This window comes from Cibotium barometz, chromosome 7, assembly GCF_041138505.1.
Source record: "Cibotium barometz isolate CiBa-2024 chromosome 7, ASM4113850v1, whole genome shotgun sequence".
In the NCBI taxonomy this organism is placed as follows: Eukaryota; Viridiplantae; Streptophyta; class Polypodiopsida; order Cyatheales; family Cibotiaceae; genus Cibotium; species Cibotium barometz.
In genome coordinates, this window is record NC_141052.1 from 58,823,741 (window position 1) to 58,851,367 (window position 27,627).

Sequence of the window (27,627 nt, forward strand, 5' to 3'; positions counted from 1 at the left end):
TAGTGATCTGCTCTTTCTCATGATCAAAAAGATCATCTGAGAATGTAAGGGAAGTAATCTTTGCCATGGATAAGGAGAAAAAGGATCCTTCTGCTGCTACAAGGTCATAATAAAATACATGCTGATTCTGCAAATCACAAAAAAGGGGGAGGGACAAACACACTTTACGTGTGTAAATCTGAGAATATTGGCGAGGGAAACCTACCCTTGTTCCGTGTACAAGAGGAGGGTTGCGAAATCTGCCTCCCAGCGCTTTAGTCCCATGCTTGAACAAAGGAGTCAACCAGCTTTTTTCCAAAAAAAAAAAAAACGTGCATTTAGAACCCCAAAAACAGCAAAAGTTGACTTATTTAGAAGGTTTTTCTTTTCTTTTTTTTAAGAGAAGAAAAACTCCCGAAATATTAACACACCCTCTCCTCTCCTGGCGGCCTGCTCAGTTAGCACACAACAGCCCGCTGTCTGTACCCGGATGGTGCCTTGACTGCTCCTCTGCTAGCCACTCTTCCCCTTACTGTCTGATGTGCATGCCTGCCCTGCTGCTGTTCTATAGGAAGCTGGTTTCTCATGCTTTTCTTTGCATGATACCCAGTCTGCTGCCCACATGAACCGTCTGCGCACAGGCTGCAACCAACCTTTTGCTACAGATTCAGGGCTCCGCAAATAAAACCTTGCTCACATGTTTACAAAACATGTCAAGGGTATCATCTGAGTACATAATTGCAGCTCTGCAAGGAGTTAAACTAGAGGGAAAACTAGGGTTTCATAAGGGTCTTCTACACATCCCTACGTGCATGATTCTCTTTGTTCCCCCGCTCACAGAATTCATGTAACTTAACATGTCAGCAGAGCCCTAAAAAGCATAAGCTTTTGTCCTGAGATAAAAACTTAGGCATGGCGTATGCATCAAATCAACCTTAACACAAAAGCATAGACACAAAAGCATAGAGAATCCTCCTTCCATGCATCACGATACCTTATGTGTTTAGGTCGCTCTCGGATCTCCTACACAAAAAACAAATGATTAGTACAAACCCCCTAAGAGGGGTGCAGGCTATCTCACCTCCCAACTGTAGGTTCTATGCTTCGAACCACCCCAAGCTAGGGGCCAATGTAACATGCAGCGGAAGTATTCGTATTGGAGGATCCTATCAAACAAATGCTCACACCGTCTTCTGTATCCTGAGTTTCGCGAGTTTAGCAATCCACTTTAATACTTCAAACTTATGAGAGATATGAGAGAGAGAGAGATGAGAACTGTACACCGTATGGGGTCCCGAATTACCCACTGAAGGGCCCCCTATCCCGTTACCGAGATAATATTTGCTTTATTATCTTTAAAGAGACTGACGGTGTGACTGACGATAAGCCAAACGCAAGACCTCTGAAGACCAAGTGTTGGGCTGAACTGTACACTACTGTGTAGAAACACCAAAGATGTCCAATCTCGAGCCTATGCACTCTTCCCAATGGAATGAGGGAGGGATGCAAAGCTAGGGCTGAGAGAGGGGCTGTTTGGGACTATTCTAGACTGAGTATGAATGTTGTAAATGAATATGAATGCTGCGTTTTACCTTCACCAAGTGGCTGGAGCAAAACGATGATATGATGAATGCTGAAAACTGTGTGCATATAGAAAACGCAAGGCTGAATGCTGAACTGATGCGTTTTACTGATGTAGATGGCTGTATGCTCATGCGTTTGAGGCACCTAGGGCTGTAGGAGACAAACGCTGAAGAAAGGTGGCTGAAATTGCAATCGCTTATGCTCCTTAGACTGAGGATGACAACCGCTTGATTGCTCCTTTGCTGAATTATGAGATAAATGAGAGAATGGAGCAATCCCTTCTATTTATACTAGTAATGTAGCTAGTTGGTTGGCACTAGATGCTGGCTGACTGCTCCATAAATATTAAATACTGAAAATGATGGGAAAAATACCAGAAAAATCCTTGATAAATAGTGGATGATATCTGGGGTTCCTGCAATGGTCTAGATGCTATGCATGAATGATGTGCAATATGCAGGATGCTTTCTAATGCAAACCCTAAGGTTTATACTGACTGTATATGCATGAATGCGTCTCTTTAAGTGGGTTAAGGGACTTAGACTGACTGACTGATTGACTTGCTATGGCTGAGAATGACCTACGTAGCTCGTGTCTGACTTATCCTGGAGTGAGGATTACAATGGGGTCATGACGTACGACAGATATCATCCTAAATGGAACTAATACTATACAAATGTTACACTGCTGATGATGAGCCAGTTTGTCACCATGCACTACAGTGCAGAGTGCATGTGATATTCCCTCATGGCTTCCAAGTAGTCCGCCAACAACTGGGGGTACTCTTGAAAGAACTCCTCATCTAGCCATACGGCTTTGTGGGTGCCTCGATCTTGGAATTTCGTATAGAACTGACGTATCCGTCGACCGGAACCATATTTCCAACGATGAAGAAGGATCTGCTTGGGCTCGATGACTTCTGCTTTGTCTGCCATGTTTGGCTGTTGTTCATCTGAAACATCAAACACTTCTGGTCCAACATATGGTTTTAGCCAAGAAACATGGAAAACATCATGCATTGTCCAACTGGTAGGTAACTTTAACTTCATGGAGACGTCACTTAACTTCTTAACTATTGGAAAAGGGCCAAAACTACGGAATGAAAGCTTGGGAGAACGTTTGCCCACTTGTTTCAATCTTTGTTTCATGATACGCAAATAGACCCAATCCCCTTCCTTGAAGTGGACATCTCGTCTAAACTTACTTGCCTGTCTATGAACTGAATAATGGCCAGGCTCAAAACTGAGAGCCAAATTGGGTTGAGTACCAAACTCTGTGGAATCGACATACTGATCTTCTATGCTTTTTAAATTTTTTCCAGAGATGTTGAGAATGGTAAGACTCTTGAATGGTCTGGATGCTAGTCTTTCTACTAAGAACATCTGCTACTGGATTATGCGGACCAGGGATGTACTTGATCATTCCTCCAACCTGGTGGAAGAGCTGACCCTGTCTAGTGTGCTGAGCACTCCACTGGGCATTTGGCATCGTCGGGAGCCACTTAAGTGCTTGGTGGTCTGTGATGACTGTGAAAATGCGTCCATAAGGAACGGGTTTCAAATGTGTGAGAACTGACTGGTGTTCTAGCTTGCCTTTGAAAGTCTTGGAAAGACAAGAGGGAAACTTGCTAGGAGATTCTGCCCTAGGGACCAAATCGATATGAAGATCCATAGGACGAGAGGGTTGGATACTGGGTGGGAGATCATCCTTAAAAATGTGTGAATGAGAAAGGAGATCTGCCAACTGAGGGACTGAAGAAGATGAGACAGCGGTTATCGATGAGATAGAAGCTATCTAAGCATAAATCAATGCTTCTTCCGCTCCCTTGCGGATAGCTCGTCGGGCCTGGAGATGAGAAATCATAGGAATGCCAAGAATGGTCCTATCTCCCCGAATCATGACAGGCTTAGGAAAACCTTTAGAGATAATAAAGGTGTCCTACCCCCAATTGGGAATAGGTTCATACTGACGAAACCATTGGATTCCTAAGATTATGTCACATCCCAAAAGAGGAGAGACAATGCAATCTCGTTGGAATGAGGCCTTTTGAACCTAAAAAGAAAACTGCTGTGCCTGTTAAGATATGTGGGTGCGGAGACGAGGTGTAAACCCATCTACCTCCAAATGATAGGGCAGTAAGGTACAACTCATGTTGGTAGCCAACCGGGGAGAGATGGCGTCCTCAGAATTGCCCATGTCAAAAAGGATTATGAACTGGCGGCCCTTGGCAGGCCCTTGGGAGAGCCATAAGCTCAGATCAAGCTTTTCTGTGTGGTTGTTGTCTCACCCTCGTGCGTAGCATCAAGTACCATGGATGGCATGGGATGCATAGAAGGTAAGATCTGAACTACGTTTGTGGTAGCAGGCGGGTCTGGAGGAGCGGGGGATACTGCCGCAACTATGGCAGAAGGCTCTTTGGAGGGTTGCTCCGCTTGCCTTTTTGGACAATCCTGTAGGCATATGCTCACTTATGGTAGTGCTATGTGTGAACAGGGCTTAACCAAGGGCACTTTTTCCCATGTGGTTTTTCCCCTTGGACATCAAGTGTGAAAGGACACTCTAACATATAATATTTTGTACTTCTATATTATATGGATGTGGCACACATGCAAGGGTTGACTTGCATTTTGTGGATACCACACTTTTGTGCGATTGAGCTTGGGTGGTCCAGACGCCCACGACCACGGAGGAGGGCATCCCAGCATAGACGGAGGTTGCAGCGGCAGATTCGGATTATTCTTGCGAGGCATGCGAGACACCCAGTCAGGGTGCTGACCACAGAGGATATTGAGGAGATCCGCCAGTGTCCGATGCGGCACATATTATGAGATGGAGGTACCTCCATAGTGTACCTTCCAGTTCCAGTTTCATTTTCTAGGTGCCAGTAGTATCATCTTTATTTTTCATTTTCTGGGTTTTTTTATCCAGACATTGTATCAGATCCACCATGATGTAACTTTTGGTCTCATAGGTCATTATGGCCTTTTGAAGACGTTAATATAACATTTCATTACATTTCATTTCATTTCATTTCTCTCTCTCTCTCTCTCATTTCTGTGTGTGAGCTTCTCTACCCTGCACCTAACCCTAATGTGCAGGTTTGTGTGTGTGAGTGTGTGAGTCCAACACCCAACATTTGGTATCAGAGCTGGGAGCTGGGAGCTGGCCTTGGAAAACTGCTGCTGGAAAAATTTCTGCGAAATGCCGTCCGCAGGTTGCAAAATTCCGTCGCCTGCGTTTTTCCGTCCGTCGGATTCCGTCGACGCTCCTCCCTCCAGCCACTAGAATCGGGCGGCACTACTGGGGAGCCCACCACCGCCGCCCAACTCGCGGGCGGCACCGCCATTGACAGCCGGCGTACTCCCGTCAGCGCCGCCAGCCCAGGCCCGCCATCGACGGCCGGCGTAGTCCCGTCAGCTCCACCCGCCCATTGCCTGTCGGTTCCGTTCCTCCGTTAGAGCCCCCAGCCGGTCGACGTCAACACCTTTCCATTCCGGCCGTCGACCAAGTCCGGCGTCTGGTGGTGCTCCCTTCCGGCACGTCTTCGTTCCAGTCGCCGCCTGCTCTCACCCGCAGTCGCCGTTCAGTTCCAGGCCTCCCAGCGCCTCATCACCTCTCGCTCGCCCGACACCACCGTGCCCAGCAGCGCCCAGCGCCCCTCTGCTTTTCTCCCCGTCGGCTGCCCACAGCCATCGTAACGGCTCCACTGCTCGGCCGTTACAGGCCATTCGCGTTAGCTCACGACTCCAGCGCTGGCCTCACTCTTGTCCGACTCCAACGCCTTCACCTGCCATTCGCCTCTACGCGTTTCACCTTCGCTTCCACCTGGCTGCTGCCCGTCGACAGAAGAGTCTACCTGCCGACAGCTCCTCGACACTCTCTTCATGTCTTCATCCGGCTACAGATACACGCCTGCAGCTCGTTGACTCTCCACCTGCACCGACTCCCAGGTCTCTTCTCGACTGTACTTCCGTGCTTCAACTTCCCTGGCTATGCATCATTGCTGCCCAGGTAACTTTGTTTCAGCAAACAGAAAAAAAAAAAAATAAACAAAGAAAACCAAGGAAGATTTGACAGATTGCAGGTGGTGGATTCAGGCAAATTGGGGGATTTCTCAATTTCAGGACAAATTAAAAAAATTGGGCATTTTGCTTTGCCTGCAATTTGGGGGTTTTTGAAATTGAGGTCAAAATCAGCAAATTGAACCTCTCTTATTTGCAGAAATTTGGGGGTTTTCAAAATTGAGGTCAAAATTGGCAAATTGAAGCTCTTACATTTGCAGAAATTTGGGGCTTTTTTGAAAATTGGCCATTTAGATACACATTGAAGCGATTGGAGTGCATAAAAATTGGGGATTTTCTGATTGGAGCATGTAATTGGGCATTACAGCTGCGATTTGTCACGTATGTATACACATTGAGTGTAATTGGACAATTTGGTGCAGGTTTACACTTGCTTTGGTTTGCAGGCATACATTTGCACAGGACATTTAGTTGCCTGGCAGTGCACATTGGTGCTTGGTTTGCTTGCAGTTATACTTTGTTGACATGGCACAGAATGCTACAGATGTATTTGGTGTGCTCACCCAGGAGGACAAGCTGGATGGATCTAACTACTCCCTCTGGAGTTTTATGATCCGTAATTTGCTGGTAGCCAAAGGGCTTTGGGGCATCGTGTGTGGTGATGACACACGCCCACATACCATTCAACCAGCCACGCCTCAAAGGGGAGGTGCTCAAAGAGCTCCTGATGTAGATCCTGCTCCCACACAAGAGCAGAAAAGATGGGACTCTAGAGATGCACAGGCCATGTCATTGATAGCCCTTTCAGTGAAAAGGACTATTATTCCGCACATTCGTTCATGCAAGACATTGAAGCTTGCATGGGACACATTGGAAGCAATGTATCAGGTACGCAACGAGGCAAGAGTTGCCTACTTGAAGAGGCAATTGGATCTTCTTTCTATGGATGAGGGTGACTCTATGGCAGATCATCTCACCAAAGTGAAAGATTTGCAGGAACAATTGCTCAACATTGATGAGGTTATCCCAGATAGACAGATGGTCACCAACACTCTTCATTCTTTACCGCCTTCCTACTTGGGCTTTCACACCTCTCTCAACCTCTCGATGAGAGGAGGTGGTGATCCCGTCACTTTTGAAGAGCTCGTGGGTTTACTCTTGCAGGAAGAGCAAACAAGAGCAAACATATCGAGCAACCGTGGTGGAGAAAAGGCATTTACAGCCAAGGATAAGGGTAAAGCAAAGAGCTTTAAGCATGGGGGACAACAGTCTAGCAAGGCTGGTCATGGACAGCCCTCTTCTAGTGGTGAAAAGTCTGACAAAGGGGATGCAAACAAGCCCAAAAAGAAGGGCAAATGTCACTACTGCCATAAGCTTGGACACTACATCAGTGAATGTAGGAAAAGGATTGCAAAAGAGAAAAAGAAAGAAGCAGGCAATGCAGTAGCAGACTCTTCGGATGACAAAGCAAAGCAATCAGCTAATGTAATCCAGGAAGAGTACACTTTTTTGGTCACATGCACTAGTGACACACCAAGTGCTTCGGACACTGATATGTCTTGCATTGCATTTGACAGACAGAATGCATCATGGTATTTTGATAGTGGTGCTTCGAGCCACATCACTTCATGCAAAGATGTATTTCAGCACTTGGTTTATGCTTCAAATGGCCGCACTGTATCATGTGCAGATCATACCACATATCCAGTAAAGGGAATTGGTAATGTCATACTTATTGCAGCCAATGGTGCCAATATATGTATGAAAAATGTATTGTATGTTCCAGGAATAAAGAAAAATCTGCTCTCCGTCTCAGCCATAAACGACCAAGGTTTAAAGGTTGAATTTGAAGATGGGAAGTGTTTGGTAAAAGACCCATCAAAGGGTTATGAAATAGTCACTTCTGGAACACGATACAAAGGCTTGTATAAGCTGGACAGCTATGACAAGCGCACTTATGATGCAAATACAGTGGCTGCCCACACTCCTGCTATGCATGATGCAGAGCTATGGCATGCTCGTTTTGGGCATGTAAATTTTCAGAGCTTGATGCTTTTGCAAAAGCATCATATGGTTGATAATATGCCGCCTCTCGAGTCTCTGCCAAGACATGTATGTGAGGGGTGTATTTTGGGAAAGATGCATCGAAAACCATTCCCCAAAGATGGAGCTGTTAGAGCTGAAAGTAAATTACAGCTCATACATAGTGATGTATGTGGTCCAATGCGGACACCATCCATAGGGGGGCATCTTTACTTCGTCACATTCATTGATGACTACTCCAGGTTTGCTTGGGCTTATCCTTTGAAAGCGAAAGAAGATGTGTTTACATGCTTTCGACACTTTGTAGCAATGGCTGAAAATATGTGTGCATGTAAAGTCCAAACACTTCGCTCAGATAGAGGTGGAGAATACATGTCAAATGCATTCAAAGATTATATGCTTCAAAAGGGCATCAAACACCAATGTACTGTGCCTTATACACCGCAGCAGAATGGTGTAGCTGAGAGGAAAAATAGATCTCTCATGGAGATGGCAAGATGCACGGTGAAAGCACAAAAGTTGCCTCACAAATTCTGGATGGAAGCTATAATGTGTGCAACTCATGTGTTGAACAGGTGTCCAACAAAAGCTTTGAAAACCATAACACCATTTGAGGCTTGATATAGCCGAAAGCCAACAGTGGATTATATGCGTACATTTGGGTGTTTGGCATACGCACATGTGCCAGAACAACTCCGAACAAAGCTTGATGACAAAGCAATTAAATGCATTTTTGTGGGCTACAGCAATGAAAGCAAAGGATACCGTCTTTATAATCCAACTACACGAAGGATTTTTGTGAGTAGAGATGTGGTATTTGCTGAAAATTCAGAACAGCCATTGGTAAGCTTGTATAAAAGCAATGATACAGGCTTACAGGACATGTTTGATGGACTTTTACCCATTGCAATTAGGGGGGATTCAGATCAGCCAGCCCCTACACAAGAAAATCCACATGTAGAACATGTGGACCAGCCAGCCATTCAGCCCCCTTCTGTAGAAGAAGTGGAAGATCTTGTCAGGGAAGAGCAAACAGCCATAGACACAGCCAAGTCAGTGCCAAGATGGTTGCTGAAAACGTTGCAAGAAAGCAAACTTGCAGCTCCACGCACAGGTAGAACAAGGGCTAGTTCCAGCCATGCTTTGAATGCACATCGTGGGGAGTCTGTATTCGCAATGGGTGGTCTCTTTGATTCAGAAGAGCCTTCTTCTTATGAAGAAGCACATGAGAATGAGCATTGGTTGCAAGCTATGCAAGATGAAATTTCTTCTATCATGAAGAATAATACATGGGATCTTGTGGAATTGCCTAAAGGCAAGCATGTAATTGGCACAAAGTGGGTGTACAAAGTCAAAAGAAAATCTGATGGTACTATTGACAGGTACAAAGCAAGACTTGTCGCTAAAGGCTACTCCCAAAAAAAGGGAATAGATTATGAAGAGACTTTTGCTCCTACTTCGAGAATGACCACAATAAGATCAGTGATTGCATTGGCTGCCCATAAAGGATGGAAAGTGCATCAATTGGATATCAAAACTGCATTCTTAAATGGGGATTTACAGGAGGAAGTATATGTAAATCAGCCCATTGGTTTTGTAGTTCTTGGTGAGGAACATAAAGTATGCAGGTTGCACAAAGCATTGTATGGGTTAAAACAAGCTCCAAGAGCTTGGTATGATAAGATACATGCTCATCTAACCAGCCAAGGTTATGAGAATAGTCCAGCTGAAAGCACATTATATGTGAAGAAAACCGATGCCGATATTCTCATAGTTATCTTGTATGTAGATGACATGCTCATTACAGGTACAAGCAAAGCACAAATTTCAGATTTCAAAGCTGATTTGAAAGCTGAATTTGATATGTCAGATTTGGGGCCTTTACACTACTATCTCGGCATACAGTTTATGCATACAGATGATGGCATTGTTATGCAGCAAACTAAGTACATAAAAAGTTTGCTAAAAAGGTTTCGCATGGATGAATGTAAGCCCATTTCTACTCCGGTAGAACCAGGTGTAAGGCTTACTATGCATGATATTGGAGAGCCTTTTGAGGCCGGCCTTTATAGCCAGGCAGTGGGATGCCTCATTTACTTGTGTAACACGAGGCCAGACATATCTTTTGGGGTGTCTTTGTTGAGCAAATTCATGCACAGCCCAGGCACAAAGCATTGGCAAGCAGTCAAACGCATTTTTCGTTATCTTAAGGGTACCGTGGATCTTGGTTTGTTCTATCCCAGGGGGGGCAGCTTGCAGCTTTATGCATACAGTGATTCAGATTGGGCTGGTGATTATGATACCAGGCAATCCACCAGTGGGAATTGTTTTTTTCTTGGCAGTTCATGCATATCTTGGTTGAGTAAAAAGCAACCCACTGTTGCTACATCTACTTGTGAGGCTGAGTACAGGGCAGTCTTTACAGCTACAGTAGATTGTGTATGGTTGAGGAGACTATTGGCTGATCTTCGTGAGTGTCAGCAGACACCCACCACCATTCTCACTGATAGCCAGAGTGCTATGGCCGTGGCACGAAATCCAGTATTTCATGCACGTACCAAGCACATAGAGATTCATTATCACTATGTCAGAGAGAGGCTACATGCACGGGAGATCAGTTTATCTTATTGCCCTACACAGGATAATGTTGCAGATCTATTCACAAAGGCTTTACCTCGAGAAAAGTTTGAAGCTTTCCGCAAAGCTTTGGGCTTACTCTCATACAGAGAGTGATTTGCTACCTTGTACAGGTTCACACTTCCACTACAGGGGGGATTTGTAGGCATATGCTCACTTATGGTAGTGCTATGTGTGAACAGGGCTTAACCAAGGGTACTTTTTTCCATGTGGTTTTTCCCCTCGGACATCAAGTGTGAAAGGACACTCTAACATATAATATTTTGTACTTCTATATTATATGGATGTGGCACACATGCAAGGGTTGACTTGCATTTTGTGGATACCACACTTTTGGCTCTCTCTCTCTCTCTCATTTCTGTGTGTGAGCTTCTCTACCCTGCACCTAACCCTAATGTGCAGGTTTGTGTGTGTGAGTGTGTGAGTCCAACACCCAACAAATCCTTCTTACCATGCCCAATGGTATGACATAAAAAACATCGGTTTTCTGATTGATATTATCTCTACTCCTCTGGATGAAGATAGCCTCCAGTGATGCCTGCTTTAGCCTTTTCCTCGGGGGTTTTTTAGGCTTGGATTCCTTACCTCTTGAACTAGAGCTAGGACTGTTGTCTATCTTAGTGTCTTTAGAAGACGAATTACCCTGCCCCAGTTGGGGTTTGGTATTGGATTGTGATGATTGCTTGGGCTTGCCTTCGTTCATCTTCATTTCTTCATTCTGAGCGAGAGTCAAAGCCCGGTCATATGTATTGGGTTCAAAGTTACAAACTGTGAACCGAATGTTAGGATCCAATCCACGAATGAATTGCTCCATCTTGGCCTGGCAGATAATCCTAACTGCTGTGCTAAAGTAATAACCTTTCTGGAAAACTGAAGCACTGGGAATCCGTTCTATCTGAGTCCATAGAACTCATCTGCCAGACCGGTCATGTACTAGAGCGGGAGGAATCTGGTCTTCAGGTCATGGACAACGGTATCCCCGCTAAAAGCTGTGACACTTGTGGTCTGGTCTGTATAAAGATTAGACCAATGCTGCCACCAAGTGACTGTCTCACCAATGAGATGGGGAGCTGTTATGTGGACTCTATCTTGAGGATCTATGATCCTAGCTAATGGAAAATGAGCAGTAAATTAATGAATAAATTGATTTACTGCTAAATGATCACACTTTACCATCATACTTACTGAAATTTGGTTGAGTGCAAATGACGGTAGTCGATGCTGCAAAAACTGCTGGCTGATGGCACCTGAGGCAGGGGATGTTGAAGAGAGGTGCTGGTATCTAAGATGAATGGCCTCCTTTTTCCTTTGGTGCTCGAGTAACATACGTTATCGATCGAGCTCTCGTGGGTGCTCCCGAGTGGCGAGTTCAACCTGACGCTGGCCTTCGTCGATTCTGCGTTGGGCTTCCTCATAGTCTCGGCTTTCTGCTTTTTCTTGTTGCTTTCTAGCTTTTGCTTCTGCTTTTCTTCTCTCCTTCGGGCCTCGTCTTCTCTCCTTTGTTGTTGCATCTAAAAGAAGAGGGAGATGTAGTCGGGGGCTACTGGAGGCGGAGGAGGACGTGCTGCTGCTGCCTCTAAGAGTTGGAGACGCTCCATGAGTAGTTGGTTCTGAGCTCTAAGAAGAGCTATGGTGTCTACGGTAGTCGGAAGAGCAAGGTCTCCTTCGGGGGAGACGTCTTCCGGATGATGAGCTCTCTTCTGTAGACATGATGCTGAAGTCGGTGGTCGTGTCGAAACGCAATCTGACCATCCAAGGATGCCCTCACGCTAGGATACAGTGTGTGTGGACAAGCTGAATCTGATACCAATGTAACATGCAGCGGAAGTATTCGTATTGGAGGATCCTGTCACACAAATGCTCACACCGTCTTCTGTATCTTGAGTTTCGCGAGTTTAGCAATCCACTTTAATACTTCAAACTTATGAGAGATATGAGAGAGAGAGATGAGAAATGTACACCGTATGGGGTATGGAATTACCCACTGAAGGGCCCCCTATCCCATTACTGAGATAGTATTTGCTTTATTATCTTTAAAGAGACTGATGGTGTGACTGACGATAAGCCAAACACAAGACCTCTGAAGACCAAGTGTTGGGCTGAACTGTACACTGCTGTAGAAACACCAAAGATGTCCAATCTCGAGCCTATGCGCTCTTCCCAATGGAATGAGGGAGGGATGCAAAGCTAGGGCTGAGAGAGGGGCTGTTTGGGGCTGTTCTAGACTGAGTATGAATGCTGTAAATGAATATGAATGCTACGTTTTACCTTCACCAAGTGGTTGGAGCAAAACGATGATATGATGAATGCTGAAAACTATGTGGATGCAGAAAACGCAAGGCTGAATGCTGAACTGATGCGTTTTATTGATGTAGATGGCTGTATGCTCATGCGTTTGAGACGCTAGGGCTGTAGGAGACAAACGCTGAAGAAAGGTGGCTGAAACTGCAATCGCTTATGCTCCTTAGGCTGAGGATGACAAGCGCTTGATTGCTCCTTTGTTGAATTATGAGATAAATGAGAGAATGGAGCAATCCCTCCTATTTATACTAGTAATGTAGCTAGTCAGTTGGCACTAGATGCTGGCCAACTGCTCCATAAATGTTAAATGCTTAATAATGATGTATGAACGCTGAAAATGATGGGAAAAATACCAGAAAAGTCCTAGATAAATAATAGATGATATCTGGGGTTCCTGCAATGGTCTAGATGCTATGCATAAATGATGTGCAATATGCAGGATGCTTTCTAATGCAAACCCTAAGGTTTCTACTGACTGTATATGCATGAATGTGTCTCTTTAAGTGGGTTAAGGGACTTAGACTGACTGACTGACTTGCTATGGCTGAGAATGACCTACGTAGCTCTTGCCTGACTTATCCTGGATTGATGATTACAATGGGGTCACGGTGTATCGCAAATATCATCCTAAATGGAACTAATACTGCACAAATGTTGCATTGTTGATGATGAGCCAGTTTGTCACCATGCACTACAGTGCAGAGTGCATGTGACAGCCAAGGTCTGACTCCCACAGATCCATGTGAGTCTGCCCCATAGAGGTCTTCGGCATGCCGATCTATGATCTACCACATGCGTGGTTGCAGTCTTGGTCGAACTCTGATCAATAGTGAGGTTATGACAATAATATCCCATGCTTCACTTATATAGTGCCCACGCTAGAAATAACCATCCTATTATAAATAGCCAATACACATGGATTTATTAATAATAACCTTAGTTGCATGTGGTATCGTGCTTTCTTCTAATCTAGGGCTCCCGTAACCCTGTCGGATTGGGCCACTAATCCGGAGGATTAGCACTAGGTACGTAACACTTGGGACGGAAGCACTAGGGTGCTTTGGCTGAGAATAATGTATGCACAAGATAGGAGTCTTAAGCGCACATATTTTTGCATTAGACTATGACTGAAAATGATGAATAGTGAGACAATTTTAGACAAAGGATGTGGGGCTGCTTATATATGGATCCAGGCTGTTGGTTGGTGGAAATATGCTGTTGTCGGCCAGTAGGAAAAGCTCACAACTGCTGAATATTAGCATTAAATGCTAGCAATTCTTCTCATCACTTTCCCACTTGTGGTCTGGCTGCTGGCCCTGGCTGCTGGGTCGACTGGCTGCCCAAACCTTGTAGGGCTGCTGACTGGGTCTTAGACCCCTTGCATGCCTTATTAGTGTGGCCCATGGTGGTCCTCACAAGGCAAGGCTCATAGGTTGGCCCCAAGGACTGGCCTAGAGACTTAATCCCTTTGCTAAATGCTTCTAAATTCTTGCTATGCTAGGCTGACTTTAAATGCTTGACTGTTATCCAAGTGGGTTAAGTGACAGATACTGACACCTACGGCTTGGAATGACCTTCGTAGCTCGTGCCTGACATGTCCCTGGACTAGGGCTCACAAAGGTACTACTTCTGTACAAGTGTAGCACTGATGATGGACCAGTGTGTCATAGTGCATCTTAGTGCATGGGTTCATGGGACATTCTGGGCTAGTACAAGAGGACTCTCCGTTTGCATTGGGTGGAGTATCTTGAGTGATTGATGTCATGGAGGCGCCAAAGGAGAACATGTCACCGGATTTTTCTTTATTCTGGGAGGATATGCCAATCAGTGTGTCTTCATAGTGCACAGATTTCTTGGAGATTGTACCCACAACCACCAGAATTTTTGCTTCAGTGTATCAGAGGATGTAGTACTTGGAGTATGTTCCACAGATTGCATGTGATCAGTCTTCCACAACGGAAATTCTAGTCCGAAAGTCTACTCCAGCATCCTTGTTTGGTAACCTGTTTTCATACAGTTCGTTCATGGAAAACCTGGCATGAATGCTTGTGGAATTTTGTATTAAATAAAATTCTCCAATAATATATATCACTAATTTTTTTTTTTTTTGGGGGGGGTGGGGGGGGGGGGTTTGGCCCTTTCTAGCCCTAGTGGCGGTGTACATTGTGCAATTTTATTTTCAGCATTGTCCTTGTCTTGTATTGATCCATAAAAATGAAATGTTTTTCGCTTACTGGAAGAAACTTAGTGTTGCTTTTGGTCGTGTAAAGACACATTGCCTCCAATGAAAGACAGGCAGATACCTCCAATGAAAGACTGGCATATACCTCACCAACTATAACTTCTGGAGGTGGTTGACATTCTTAAACAGTTACACCGTCCCAGCAATTCATTGGTTTTCATAGATGATGCAAAACATGCAACAATGTTTGACGAAGAGATGAAGCTTATGGAAAAACTTCTAGAAGACGTTCAGTAGATTCAGAAAGAAGGAAACCAAAGAAGATCCACAGGTGAGGCCAAAGGCATACATTTTTGTGTCCAAGGTGAGAAAACTGAACAATTCAATTAGGAGGAAGAGGAACAAGTTAGCAAGTCGGGATTGCAGCGACCAGACCTGCATGTGAGCAGAGAGCAGAGAATGGGCCTGTGCATGCACGGACAGGCAGTGCATGTGTGAAATATAAATTGTCGCGGATGGACAGCCTGCATGAAGCTGTACAGCTGTGTGGCAGCTTCTGAGAGTGCACGTAGGTGGGACAGCCACTGTACAGGAGCTTCTTGTGTGTTAGCACAGGTTGGGCACAGTGGCCAAGTTAGTACACATGTGCAGCCAGGTAGCTGCATATCATTGAACTTGTTGATTTACACATAAAGAAATCACCTCATTTCCTGACATCTTTTTGTATGGCCATCCTCAAAATGCACGATGTTTTGTAGGCAGGGCTTGTAACTTTGTCTACTGACAACATTCTTGCGTGTTTGTAGGCAACATCAGATGTTGTAAACATGCAGCCTTGGAGTATGACAAGGCCAAAGTTGAATTGTTGAAGCTCAGGAGTGGAAAAAATCAACTCACTTCAAAGCAACTTGATGTTGCCAATTCTTGTCTAGAAAAGATACCACGACTAGAGATGTAGGCATTCAAACACTTCTATGGTCTAAGGAGCAGTGAGTTTGGGTTGCTACCATGAACGTTGAGCTGCATGCTAGTGAGCCTAAAATGAAAGGACATCCGGCTGGTTCTTATTTACTTATTGAGGAGTATATATTACATGTACTTTGTCTCTTTCAAATCAAGTCTTTATGTAATCCACGCTAAGGGAAATCTACCTTGTAAAGCATTGGTCACACTTAGGTGATCACTCAAGACTTTACCTTGTAATTTGTTAAGCCTCTTTCAGGAAAGGGGTGCCTCAGCTAATCACATTTGCAAGATTTTGTCGGCTAGATTCTGATGCAGAAGGATTTCATCCAATAGATTTTGTCAGCAGGATTCACCATGTTTGAATGAAAATGTATGTGTGTTACCCAAACACTGTTCTAAGTATGTCATGGTACATGGGAAACCAGGAAGAGAAGGTCGATCGAAATGATGCATGTGAAATGAAACTACTTGAATGTGGTTGTGTTACTTGTAGATTAATTTTGTTTGTGTTTTCGAAGCCACTCCTTTTATGACTACCAACACATAGGTGATCTTCCCAATTTGGTTTTGCCTACTCTTGCAGGAGCGGAAATTTGATGAAAATAATCCTAGAGCCTAAAATAAGATAAAACAAGGTGACATAATGCATGGCTGGATGCAATTCCCAGATGTTATTAATGGAGTGGGTGTCTATTCAACATTGGAAATGTCAACCAAGATACCTGCATGGTTTTTAGATCATTGGGCTTTGAGGATGTTAAAAGCCCTTGGTGTTGCCTCTAATTGATATTTGAAATCTGTAGCTTTCTAGATGACATTTGCGAGCTTTAAGATGTTATCAGCTCTAGCAAAGTCCCTCCTTTGTGCTTCACTATGATGGAACTTGAAGTACATGTCCGATCGTAGTAGCTTTTTGTGACATAACATATATGCTTTAGTCCCACGATTGCAAATGCACTGAATTTAGTAGATGTGTACGGTATGTTGATTCAGGTGTCTTTAACCACATGACCAACCATGGTGAGTGGTTCAAAGAATTAAAGAATTTGAAAAAACAAGGTGATGTAGAAGTGATGATACAACATACCCTATTGTGCATGTTGGAAAAGTCCCTTTGTCTAAGCAAGATGGTAAAATGAAGTATCATGATGATGTGATTTATGCATCGAAACACAAAGTTGGCTGAATGTTTACATTGGATATAAGCATGCTTGAAGTGATGGTAGTGATGTGATTGTAGACATTGATATTTGGCACACACACATTAGACATATAACATTCAATGACTAAAGATAACGATTGAAGAATATGAAGGTCTAAAGTATTGTTAAAAATCTACTAAAGTTGAAGTGGATAGAATGCACAGAGTAGGTTGTAATGTTTACACATGATGGTAGTGGTGAGATTGCAGAATTTATGTTTGGCATAAACACATTAGATATATATTAACATTTACAATGATTGAAGAATACAAAGGTCCAAAGTATTATTAAAAATTTGCTAAAGTTCAAAGTGGATGGAATGTACAGAGTATACGAGATATGCTAAATAGACAAGTAGGCTAAGCATGCATTCCACATGATAAGCATGTAAGTTAAAGACCTTTAGATGTGGTGTATATTGATGTTTGGAGACCAAAGAAGACATCAATTAGAGAATGCCATGGTTATGTATGTTTCATTGACCACACTAGGAAATCGAGGTTGCATTTCATGAAAGATAAAAGCGAAGTGTTTACTTACTTTTAGAGCTTCAAAGCTATGGTAGATAAAGACAAAGGCATGCACCTAAAATGCCTAAGGTTGGATGGTGGCCAAGAGTAATTCTTCCAATGAATTTAGTGTGACTATTTGAGAGAGCATGGGATAAAGAGGCATTGTACATGCAAGCATACTCTGCAACAAAATGGGGTTACAAAAAAGAAAAAACAAGCATATTGCAAAAGTTTTCCATGTATTGATTAATGTTATTTTTAGGCTAAAGTGGTAGCAACTAAAGTTTATATCATGAACATGATGTCCATTTAAATTTTTCATGTCATGAGGCCTGAAAAAAAGGAAAACCAGATGTGGCATACTTAAAATTGTTTGGTTGCATTGCTTATGTGCATGTACCCAATGAGGTGAGCAATAAGTTGGATTCCAAGGTAGAAAAATACATCTTTATTAGTTTTTCTCTTGACCAAAATGATAACCCCACTATGCATGAGATGCGAGTGCATAGAGATGTGTTTGATGAAATGAGTAGTTGGTATACACGAGTGAAGGATTCTACAAAGCTTGAACCAAAGATGGGTGTATTAAATGCTAAGCAACAATCATAGGCACTTAGTGGACCATGAGAGTCCTTTAGCAATGGGTCTATTGTATGATCTTGGTAACGAAGGTTGAGACAGAATGTTGGGCATTTTGATGTGTCATGTGATGTGGATCAATCTTTTTATAATGCGTGATGTTTCAGAATGTCACTTCTTTGTTGATGGAGATAGTGGCTCAAAACAGAGCCCCGATGAGGAGTTTGGGATCCCGCCTATTGTTACACTTGATATACAAAGAACGAAAGTAGTATTGATGAGGAGTTTTGGATCTTGTCTTTTGTTATACTTGATGTACAAATAAAAAAGATGGTGTTGAGAATGAATGGCAATGATCCACACGTATGTAGATCTACTAGAATTAGATACCCAATGCACACATTGAGATATGATGGGTATATAATCCATCATTATGCATATATGGTCAAAGCTATACAAGAGGTAGTTACTACATGTTTTGAGAAGGCATGTTGAGATATGATGGGTATACAACCCATCATATATGGTCAAACTTTTATAAGAGGTTTAGCCCACATAGTTTGAGAAGGCACTTGGACATAAGCATTGGGAAGATGCCATGGATGAAGATATGGTTGTGTTAGATGCTAATAAGACATGGGGTTTGGGGCTTTTGCCTAACGAAAAGAAGGAATTTGGATGCATCTACAAAGTGAGGCATAATTTAGATGATTCTCTTAGTAGGTACATGAAAAGATTGGTTACCAAGGGATATACACAAACATATGGCATTGACTATGAGTAGACATTTAGCTCGACGGCAAAACTATGAAATCAGTCATTGTTATTTCTTACAACTAAAGGATGGCCTTTACATCAAATGGATATAAAGAATGCATTTTTACATGGTGACTTGGAGGAGAATATAGGGATCATGCACACCCATATTTTGTTTGTAGGTTGCACAAAGTCTTGTATGGATTAAAGCATGCACATAGTAGGTAGTTTGATTTACATGACTATCACCATGCTATCTTTAAGCTATTTTGGTTATATTAATGAGTTAATTTATGAAGTCCCTGATAAAGATACATTTAGATGTGTCTAGGAGGATACTTAGGTGTATAAATTTCACAGTACATTATGGACTTTTTTATGAGACTGGGATATGGGTGGATGCATAGTAAGGTGGTACACTTTGGACCAGCAGAAATAGTGTTTTTTGGGTTGTGGTTTGCAACTTGGAAATGAATTTGAATTGGAAAAAAAAATTAAAAATATTTTGAAAACTAAGAAAAGAAAATGTACATAACTGAAAAGATAGTGGGGGGGATAACTGAAAGTGGCGGGGTAACTATTATTTTTTGTATGCATTTTCTACATGTACTGTCTCATTCGAAAAACTCAAAGTCAACAGATGTCTTCTCTCTTCCTCTCCCCCATTCATAGCTACTTGAGAACATGTATGCATCTTCGGCGATGGTGGCTAACTCTAAGGGCAGCAACGAAGACACAAAGGTGGCCCTTCTCTCTCTCTCTCTCTCTCTCTCTCTCTCTCTCTCTCTCACACACACACACACACACACACACACACACACATCACTTATTATCAACCCGCTAATTGAGCTCCACAGATGTTGGTGGTCTTGAGCTTAATATATGAGAGACAAGGAGAGTATGTTTGCTTGTCTAACAATGTTTTATGCATGCCAGAAGAAGCAGGCACCCACCAAGTTTTTCCACCCGAGACAGAGCCATTGAAATAATTTTGTAGGACTTCAGAGGAATTTTTCAGAGTCTATGGTCTCAATCTTGAGGCGGAGGATGCAAAGCGTCTAACTCCCAATGAGGTGCCACTAAAGCATTGGCTAAGAGTGTTTTCAGAGATCCCCGATAAAGACAACAAGGTGATGTTGCAAACGGCAAAGCAGGAGCACTACCTACCCTTGTATACATTATATAAATAGGTTTACCAAACTACACCCTCAAACTATTTTGTGGGCCTTCAATTTTTCTGAGGCTACATCTACTTGCACCTGTCCTGTGAAGTGAGCCATATTTGCTGAGCAGGTTGTTAAGAAGACAAAAGTGTTGATGGTAATTGCACAAAAAATGAACTCAGTGGATGTGCGAGACAGGTCTACAGTTGATGTCATCTATGAGCTGTGGTGTAACACTATCTCAGGACACATGCACTCCGTTGGCACAAAGGTAGCCGATATGAGGCAAAGGTGGAGGTCTCAAGTCAGGTGGTGCAGACATTGGTGGATGACATTCTACTGAATACTGAGTGCAGCAAAGAAGCTGCATTGCTTGCTCTTCATAAAGCGATAGAAAAGGTAAAGGAGGCAAAGTGCAGTTTGCATCGCATTGAAGGGCAATTGAATACCACACCATGATGCGTCCATCAAATAACATGCCCCCTGATGCACAAGAACAAGCAGAGCGGAAGCTTCAAGATAAACTTTGCGTCACTAGAGAAGCTCTAGAAAAAGCAAAGGTATGTATATGTGTTTTCTATATATTAAGAAAGTCCATGCCATGTTCATTGCCTCTTTGTCTGTGTTTATAGGGCGATTTAGACCACAAGAATGAGGCTGTGGAGAAAGAAGGTGCTAGTAGAGATTTCATGATGGGTATAAAGTTAGAGAACTCTAGTACAATAATCATTTCATAATCGCCAAAGATTCTTCTGCATGAGGATAGTATGCTGATTGTAACAGAAAGTTGCCTAGGGTGTGGCCTTGGGGTTGGAGTGGACCAATCTCTTATTGGTCTGTTTATATTACCTTGCAAGCATGCGTACCATGGGTTTTGCTACTTTTATGTATGTGTCAAAGGCAAGTGCATTGTAGTTGGTTGTAGCTAGGCCATACTTGAAGGAGTTAAAAAAAATGGTGGTAAGAAAATCACTTGGTCATGCCATGCTTCAAAATAAAGGTAGCAACCTATACTCTGGTTTTATTTGATTAGCACTGATGGGTTTTTGTTAATATCATCCTTAAGCACTTGCTATATGCCAGCCCTTTTGAAACCGGTTGAAACCCATTCGCAGTGCTTGTAAGCTATACAGTGGGTGTCAATCTAGTGATTGAAAACCTATTGTTATGCTCCAGACATATAAACTGGTTGTCAACGGACTCAAACCAATAGTCTAAAACCCTTTCAAGTACCCCTTCTCTTATAAAATTATCTTCAACCAATTGCCATTTGCCATACTCTCAATCTATGAACCGGTTGTCACTCAACAAGTTGGTAGCTAGTTGCCATTTGTCATGCTCTCAATTATAAACTTGTTGTCAACCAATGGTGGTTATAAGCCCTTTTAAGTTAACTACTTATGTTTATATAATTGGTTGTCAACTTATAACCTGGTTTTGATCATTGGGTTGTAAACCCTCACAACCTATTATATGGTTATCAACCGGTTGAAAACTTGTGGTAAAAAATCCTTAGGGGTGTCCCGTGCCCCAACTCATAAACTCGGAATCCACCAATTGGACAAACCATACCAGTTGCAAAGCTTTGTGTTGCAAAATCACATGCTTTGCTCCCAACCTCAAAATGCATAGATGAATTACCATGTTGAAGGCTGAAGCGATTTTTATATGTCTTGTTCTAATCATTTGAAAGATGTGATGCTACTAATGAATTTCAAAATGTGCAGGCTACACTTCAGCACCGTCTTTTAGTAGGAAAGGAGGGGTAGAAGTAAGACATGAATATGTTGATCTGAGTGAGGTTGTGGAGCATAGGCTTCCCCTTCCTGCAGTAGAGGAAATCCCACAGCAAATGTCTCGTGTGGAAAGAACGCCTGGTGAGTGTTTTTTGATCTCCATCATCATGCTTTCACATGATGAGACCACACTATTGATTCAATAAGTGTTATCATTGTTGGCTTGGAAGAAGGGGAGGACGATGTCAACAAGGAACCAAAGAGCACCACTACAAGAACTAAGTTGAGTGCAGGAGAGCTGTCAACCGTGAGACATGATGGAAGAAGCTCTCCAAGAGGGCACAATCACACTGCAAGCACAGAGTCGGGGCAAGCATGTACTGATCACGTGACTCGTTCTAGGACGCCAAAGAAGAAGGGTTTTGATGATCAAGGTGTGCTAAATGTCCAACAGTCACCCGTGACGCAAGAAGGAAGCCCTCTGAATGGGCAAGCTTGTACTAACTGTGTGACGCGTTCTAGGACACCAAAAAGGAAGAGTTCTGATGATCAAGGTGAGCATTATTTATGAGTCATCTGGAAAGACCAAACCATTGTCCCTAGTGTTGGCCGCTTGTATTTTTTGGTACTTGTAGTTAAAGAAGATTTGCCATCCTCCCACTTTTCACCCTACTCACGCGTCAATTTTGTTTTCTAATTAATTCTACCACACTGTTTGAGATAAATAAACATGTTCCTTAATTAAGGCCCTTTTCTCACGAGGTTTGTTAAAATAGCCCTTCGCCATAGTACAATAATGCCAAAGATAAGATTTATAAAAAAAATTTATACATGAATCAATCCCATACAAGCCAAGCCGGCTCTCTTATTCTTTTTCTTTATACTGCCGATGATCTAGAATTTGGCCTTCCAGCCTCTACATGCTAGGCAAAACCCTACGGGACCATACACCTCATCGTCGACCGCCGCACTGGCGAGGACTCAAGCCAGCCTGTCACCCTCTCAGGCTCCGTCGCTCGATCCTCCCGCCCCTCAGAGGGATGTCTACACACTAGGGTGGGCTTATTCACCGCACTAGCCTGGGCCCTCAGAACTAGATAGCATCATAATCTCTCGCCTCAATCAGCGAACCTTATTCTCCCAAAGGTATATGAGAGATATCTTGGGCCATTCCCGGGCTTTGCTAACGATGCCGCCTGGCTACACAAGCATGGAATGGAGTTAGCGTCGTCGAAGCCAGGAAAAACTTGCACTCTTTCTCTTAAAGATAACAATTTCAATACAATTCATTGAATACAGCATCACTTCAAATCGTAGCTTCATACAATTTTTTAAAAAAAGGAAAAGATACACATTTATTAAACATTAATATTAAAGAAAAAAACTCTTCTTTAAAAGATAACCAAGCTAACTTGGCTACCATTTCCTTGAGGAGCTTGTAAACGGGAGGGCTGGAGCCGCATTAGGAGCATCTTCTCTAATCTCATTGTTACGTGCTCCTCTCGAGGTAATATTTTGGTGTTCCCGAGATGGGGCCATCTTGGACGTCGCCTTGTAGTACTCGTTAGGCGGTCGTAATGCTCCAGTCAGATTCCGAGATCGTTTGCTCGTTGTATGAGCAAAAGACTACAGCGCATTAACCCTCTCTAAGGTCAAAACCTCTTGCTAAACTCCACCCAAATGGGGGGGGAAGAAGAGCTACGGACACTGTCTTCTAACAAGGGGGAAGAAGAGCTACGGACACTGTCTTCTAACAAGGGGGGAGTTGAGGAAAGTTACCTTATCTGAAAAGTGGCAGATGAGGGGGTGTTGAGGGGCGATTGCACTGCAGTAAAAGTACACTGCGCAGGGACAGAGGACGGTACAGACGAAGACACGGCAGAGTGTAGGCTACGCAGAAATGTGTGTTGTCCATGGAGTACCCCAGGTGTTTATATAGCTGTGGGGTACGGGTGTGGGCGCTGTGCAAAGTACGGTAGAAAGGACGGTGTGCCAGCAAAGGATGTGGATTAGTGGCCTGCATGGCTCTGGGGGAAAAGTACGATGGCGGTTAGCAGGAAAAGGATTGGTACGCATGTACCTTATTTGGTCAGAGGCAGCATGGGTGTCCACGTAGCGGTGCATGTGGACCACACAGTGGGTGGTCGACCTTTGGTTCTTGTGCGACCATTGTACGGGCACCTTGGTGAGTGTGTACGGCCCTTTTTTGGGGCCAGGTCTCCAAATTTGGGACACCGATCTCGATTTGCGTGCCGAACCGCCCAGGGGGAGCGAACTTTTTTTTTTGTCTAGGATGTTCCCTTGGTCGTTGGGGTGCAGACCGTTCGTCAATCGGACGCTCGGTCGTGCATTTATTAAGGTTTAAAGGTCGTCGTTTTTTAACTAAAAATAACCAAAATTTGTGTATATGCTTGATCCGGTGTCCGTTTTGGATGCTGTAAAATCTTATAATAGGGTAAAATTACGCGAAGATTCTAAATTTGGGCTCGGAATTTAAAGATTCTAAGTAGAAATGACTCATTTAATAAAATCATTGATTTTTATACCATAAAAACCCATAAATTCATCTATTACATGGACATTTCTTTATTAGTGAAGATGGGTATGCTACATTTGTAGAGGGTGAGAACAGAGAATTCAGAGTTAGAGATGAGCAAGCATCATGTGAGAATGAGAATGAAGTTACTACTAGGCTAAAAGAAGCCAATGATCTACTTGGTCAAACCTCAAAACCTAAAGGGTGCAAGTTATGCTTGTAGCCATCATCTGTATCAGAACACTCCTCTTTTTCACTTCGATGATCTCCCAGCAATTAATATATTTCAAGTTTCAGTTTGCTAGTATCCCTCTACAGTCCTCTTTCAAGTTTCAACATAGACATGGATATAAGAAGGAAATAGCGCACATATAGAATTATAGAAGAGACAACAGTATTCATATATTCCAGAAAATATACACATTTGTCGCTCTGTGTATATATACAAGGCTAATTTCAGGGGCGACGACGAGGTGTCTGTGATGAATGTGAACGAGGATGTGAATGTGTCTGTGATTGGGTTGTTGGCCTTGGACGAATGCTCTCGTCTTCTCTTGACATTTCTTCCCACATTCTTTCCTCTGCTTGCCTGTTAGCCTCCTGTTCTTGCCTCCAGGCCTCTAGCTCAACCTGTCTCTTGGATTCCACCCATTCATCCACCTCAGTTGTGCACCTCTCAAATTCATCGATAGCAGCTTGGTGGGCTTGAACTTCCCTTTGGTATTGTTCTTCTTGGTGACGCCTACTCTCTTTGAATTCCCTTGCAAAATCTCCTTTCCATCTTATCTCTTCTTCTACACAATCATGCATCGCCAAAATAATTCTTTGTACAACTTTTATCCTGAATTATTTAACATGCAATTGAGTATATTTGTGCAGATTAAGTTCCTATACACAAAGAAAAATGTTTTGTTAGAAACCTCATAGAGCTCTATGTTAGGTGATGGAGATGTAGATTATAAACATCACTTACATATCAGGAATATTAAAAGTCTTTTCTAGCAAAAGAAATGTGTTAAGACACGTCTTCCATCCATAGTTATTATCACCTGGCTGGACTGGCACCTTTATCCTTTGATATCTCATGGTCTGAATAAGATTAGGCTCCAATAATAGGTGTTTCACAACTGATGTAAACTTTCAAGCACATCAGAAAGGTCGACAAAACAAGCATTAGTTTATCCTACTTCAATAAATCTATCTAAATGATTGTGGAAGAGGGAAATGTCAATAGGGACTTACTCTCTAATGCGACCATGATATCTGGACACAGAGTTTGCGAAGTAACTTGTATTTTGTTCAATGTCGTAAAGAAGCAAACTCCAGTGTGCGCTGAAAAAACAAACACGACATAGGTGTTATAAAAAAAACACATACAAATTAACTAATATATGTTGTGAGTTCATAACTTAACATGAGACTCACTCTGTGTTATAAGCTTTGATAATAATTCGTGCCAGATCAAGGTTGATGCCCTGAAACAAGGCCATTAGGTCCAAAAATGATGTTTTCTCATTTTGCAATTGCCCTAATGTGAGAGGGTCTATAACATATAACATATTTTGCAATTGCCCCAATATGAGAAGGTCTATAACATATGTACTATTTTGTATCTCTTCTGGTAGAAGCAAGAGACAATACCTACAAGCAACAATGAATAGAAAATAGATTTAGGATTTGTGAGAAAATAGAAATAGGATTTGTGAAAAATAGAATTAGAATTAGAAAATAGAATACAGCACAATCATGCCAACATACCATAGGGATACATTCACGATTGTGTTTGTGACTTCCAGTATCTCGCCACATTGCAAAACACGTAAATCAGCTGCATCTAAGCTGGTAACAAGCTTGCTTCCCCGAATTATAAATGCCATATTGACAGGCGCAATATTATGCAACTCCCTTAATTCTCTAGTATTTTGTGCTTCAATGACGTTGACTTCTATACGAATCCTATTGGCTTCTTGCCATGCATCATCATTTGCTTGATCATTAGAAAAATTATCACCATCACTGGCAGAATCGGACGATTGTAACTATGCAGTAGTAGCCTTCGGTTGTGCCTTTGGTTCTGGTTTTGCGTGAGGTTCTGGTTGTGGAGCATGTCTTGTGCTTCTGCTCTTCTCTGAGTCTGAGAGTAGATGTCCCTGCCATGACCAACACGGGTGTCCTCAACTAGCCTTGCACGAGGATGGAGGCGCGGGACCGCCGTCTCAGGATCTCTAGCACGCGACGATCGCTACTAACAGAGATAGGTGCTAAAATAATAATAATAGATGGTCATATCTATACCCTAATCTACTGAGTGTATCAAAATCCCTAGGCATTATTGTAAAATAGGCATGGGCAGCAAGGAAATATGCATCTTCAAAAAACTCTATGAGCCAGTCTTCAGTAATTTCTTGGAGACACAAAACTGTAGATGCTTGCTATCGCATGCCAATACTCCAATGTTCACAAATTTCACGCACAAGCCTCTGAAATGGTAGCCTAGCTATTGCAGATTGCATATGTCGCTCAATTTGTCGAAGCTCTCGTAAATGCCATGTGGGCTTGATATCGTCTCCTCCTACCTTGCACCTGAAGCGACTCTGTAGGCCTTTTACTTGTATCTACCCTTCGAGAAGTTTTCTTGGTACGTGACATCTAATAAATAAACTTAGTAAGATCACAACTAAAAAATTGTTGGGAGGAGTCAGTACTACCAAGCGATAACGGACAAGCGGGATGCCCACTCGCAAATCGCTTGGTACTGACCCAGGCTAACAAGATCTTTTATAGTATAGTCTGTGAGAAACATGACCTGAAGGGATGTCAGTACCAAGCGATATGAGGCCAGCAAGATGCCAACAAGCCTCATATCGCTTGGTACTGACCTCATGAGAAAAATGACCACAAAAGAGGGTTAGTACCAAGCGATATGGGGCCTTAGAATCCCAACGAGACTCTTGTCGCTTGGTACTAACCCCGTGAGAGCAACATGTCCCAAAGGGAAGCTAGTACCAAGCAATATGGGGCTAGCGCAATGCCCATGAGCCACCTATTACTTGGTACTAACCCCTTGAGCAAAGTGACTGCTAGGGGGACAATAGCAAAGTGAAATGGTGCGTGCAACGAGACTCTCATTGCTTGGTACTAATCTCGTGAGAAAAATGACCGCAAAAGGGGCCTCGTATCTCCTTTTATACACAAGGGGTCAGTACCAAGCTACCTGTCATACACAGCCCAAGCTCTTGTTGTGGCATGAATAAATGGACCAGACATTGCCTCCTTATGGCAAAAGATATCTAATGAAGACAAGAAAGAGTCGGTGTGCTCCTCCAGAACTCTATTATTGTCATCGGTACGATGTATCAAGTGGCAACCATTATTATAACGCGTAGGCTAAGTAATCTAGCTTCTCTTTAGACACCCTGGTGAATGTGT

At 42.9% G+C, this 27,627-nt stretch overlaps 1 protein-coding gene across 3 annotated transcripts in view; it reads left to right on the plus strand.

Moving 5' to 3' along the window:
- Nucleotides 1-16,657, plus strand: part of EMB1687 (ribonuclease P family protein / Rpp14 family protein) — a 72,214-nt gene extending 55,557 nt beyond the window's left edge. The window contains exon 3 of one of the 3 annotated variants that reach the window (XM_086799912.1): nt 16,298-16,657. In XM_086799912.1, coding sequence (XP_086656038.1) covers nt 16,298-16,311 — 14 coding nt within the window. In that variant the 3' untranslated portion in view covers nt 16,312-16,657. Of the gene's footprint in view, nt 1-14,836; nt 15,530-15,554; nt 16,045-16,297 lie in introns of those variants that run through there. The other 2 variants (XM_086799910.1, XM_086799911.1) reach the window with 2 other exon arrangements.
- Nucleotides 16,658-27,627: the final 10,970 nt, after the last annotated feature.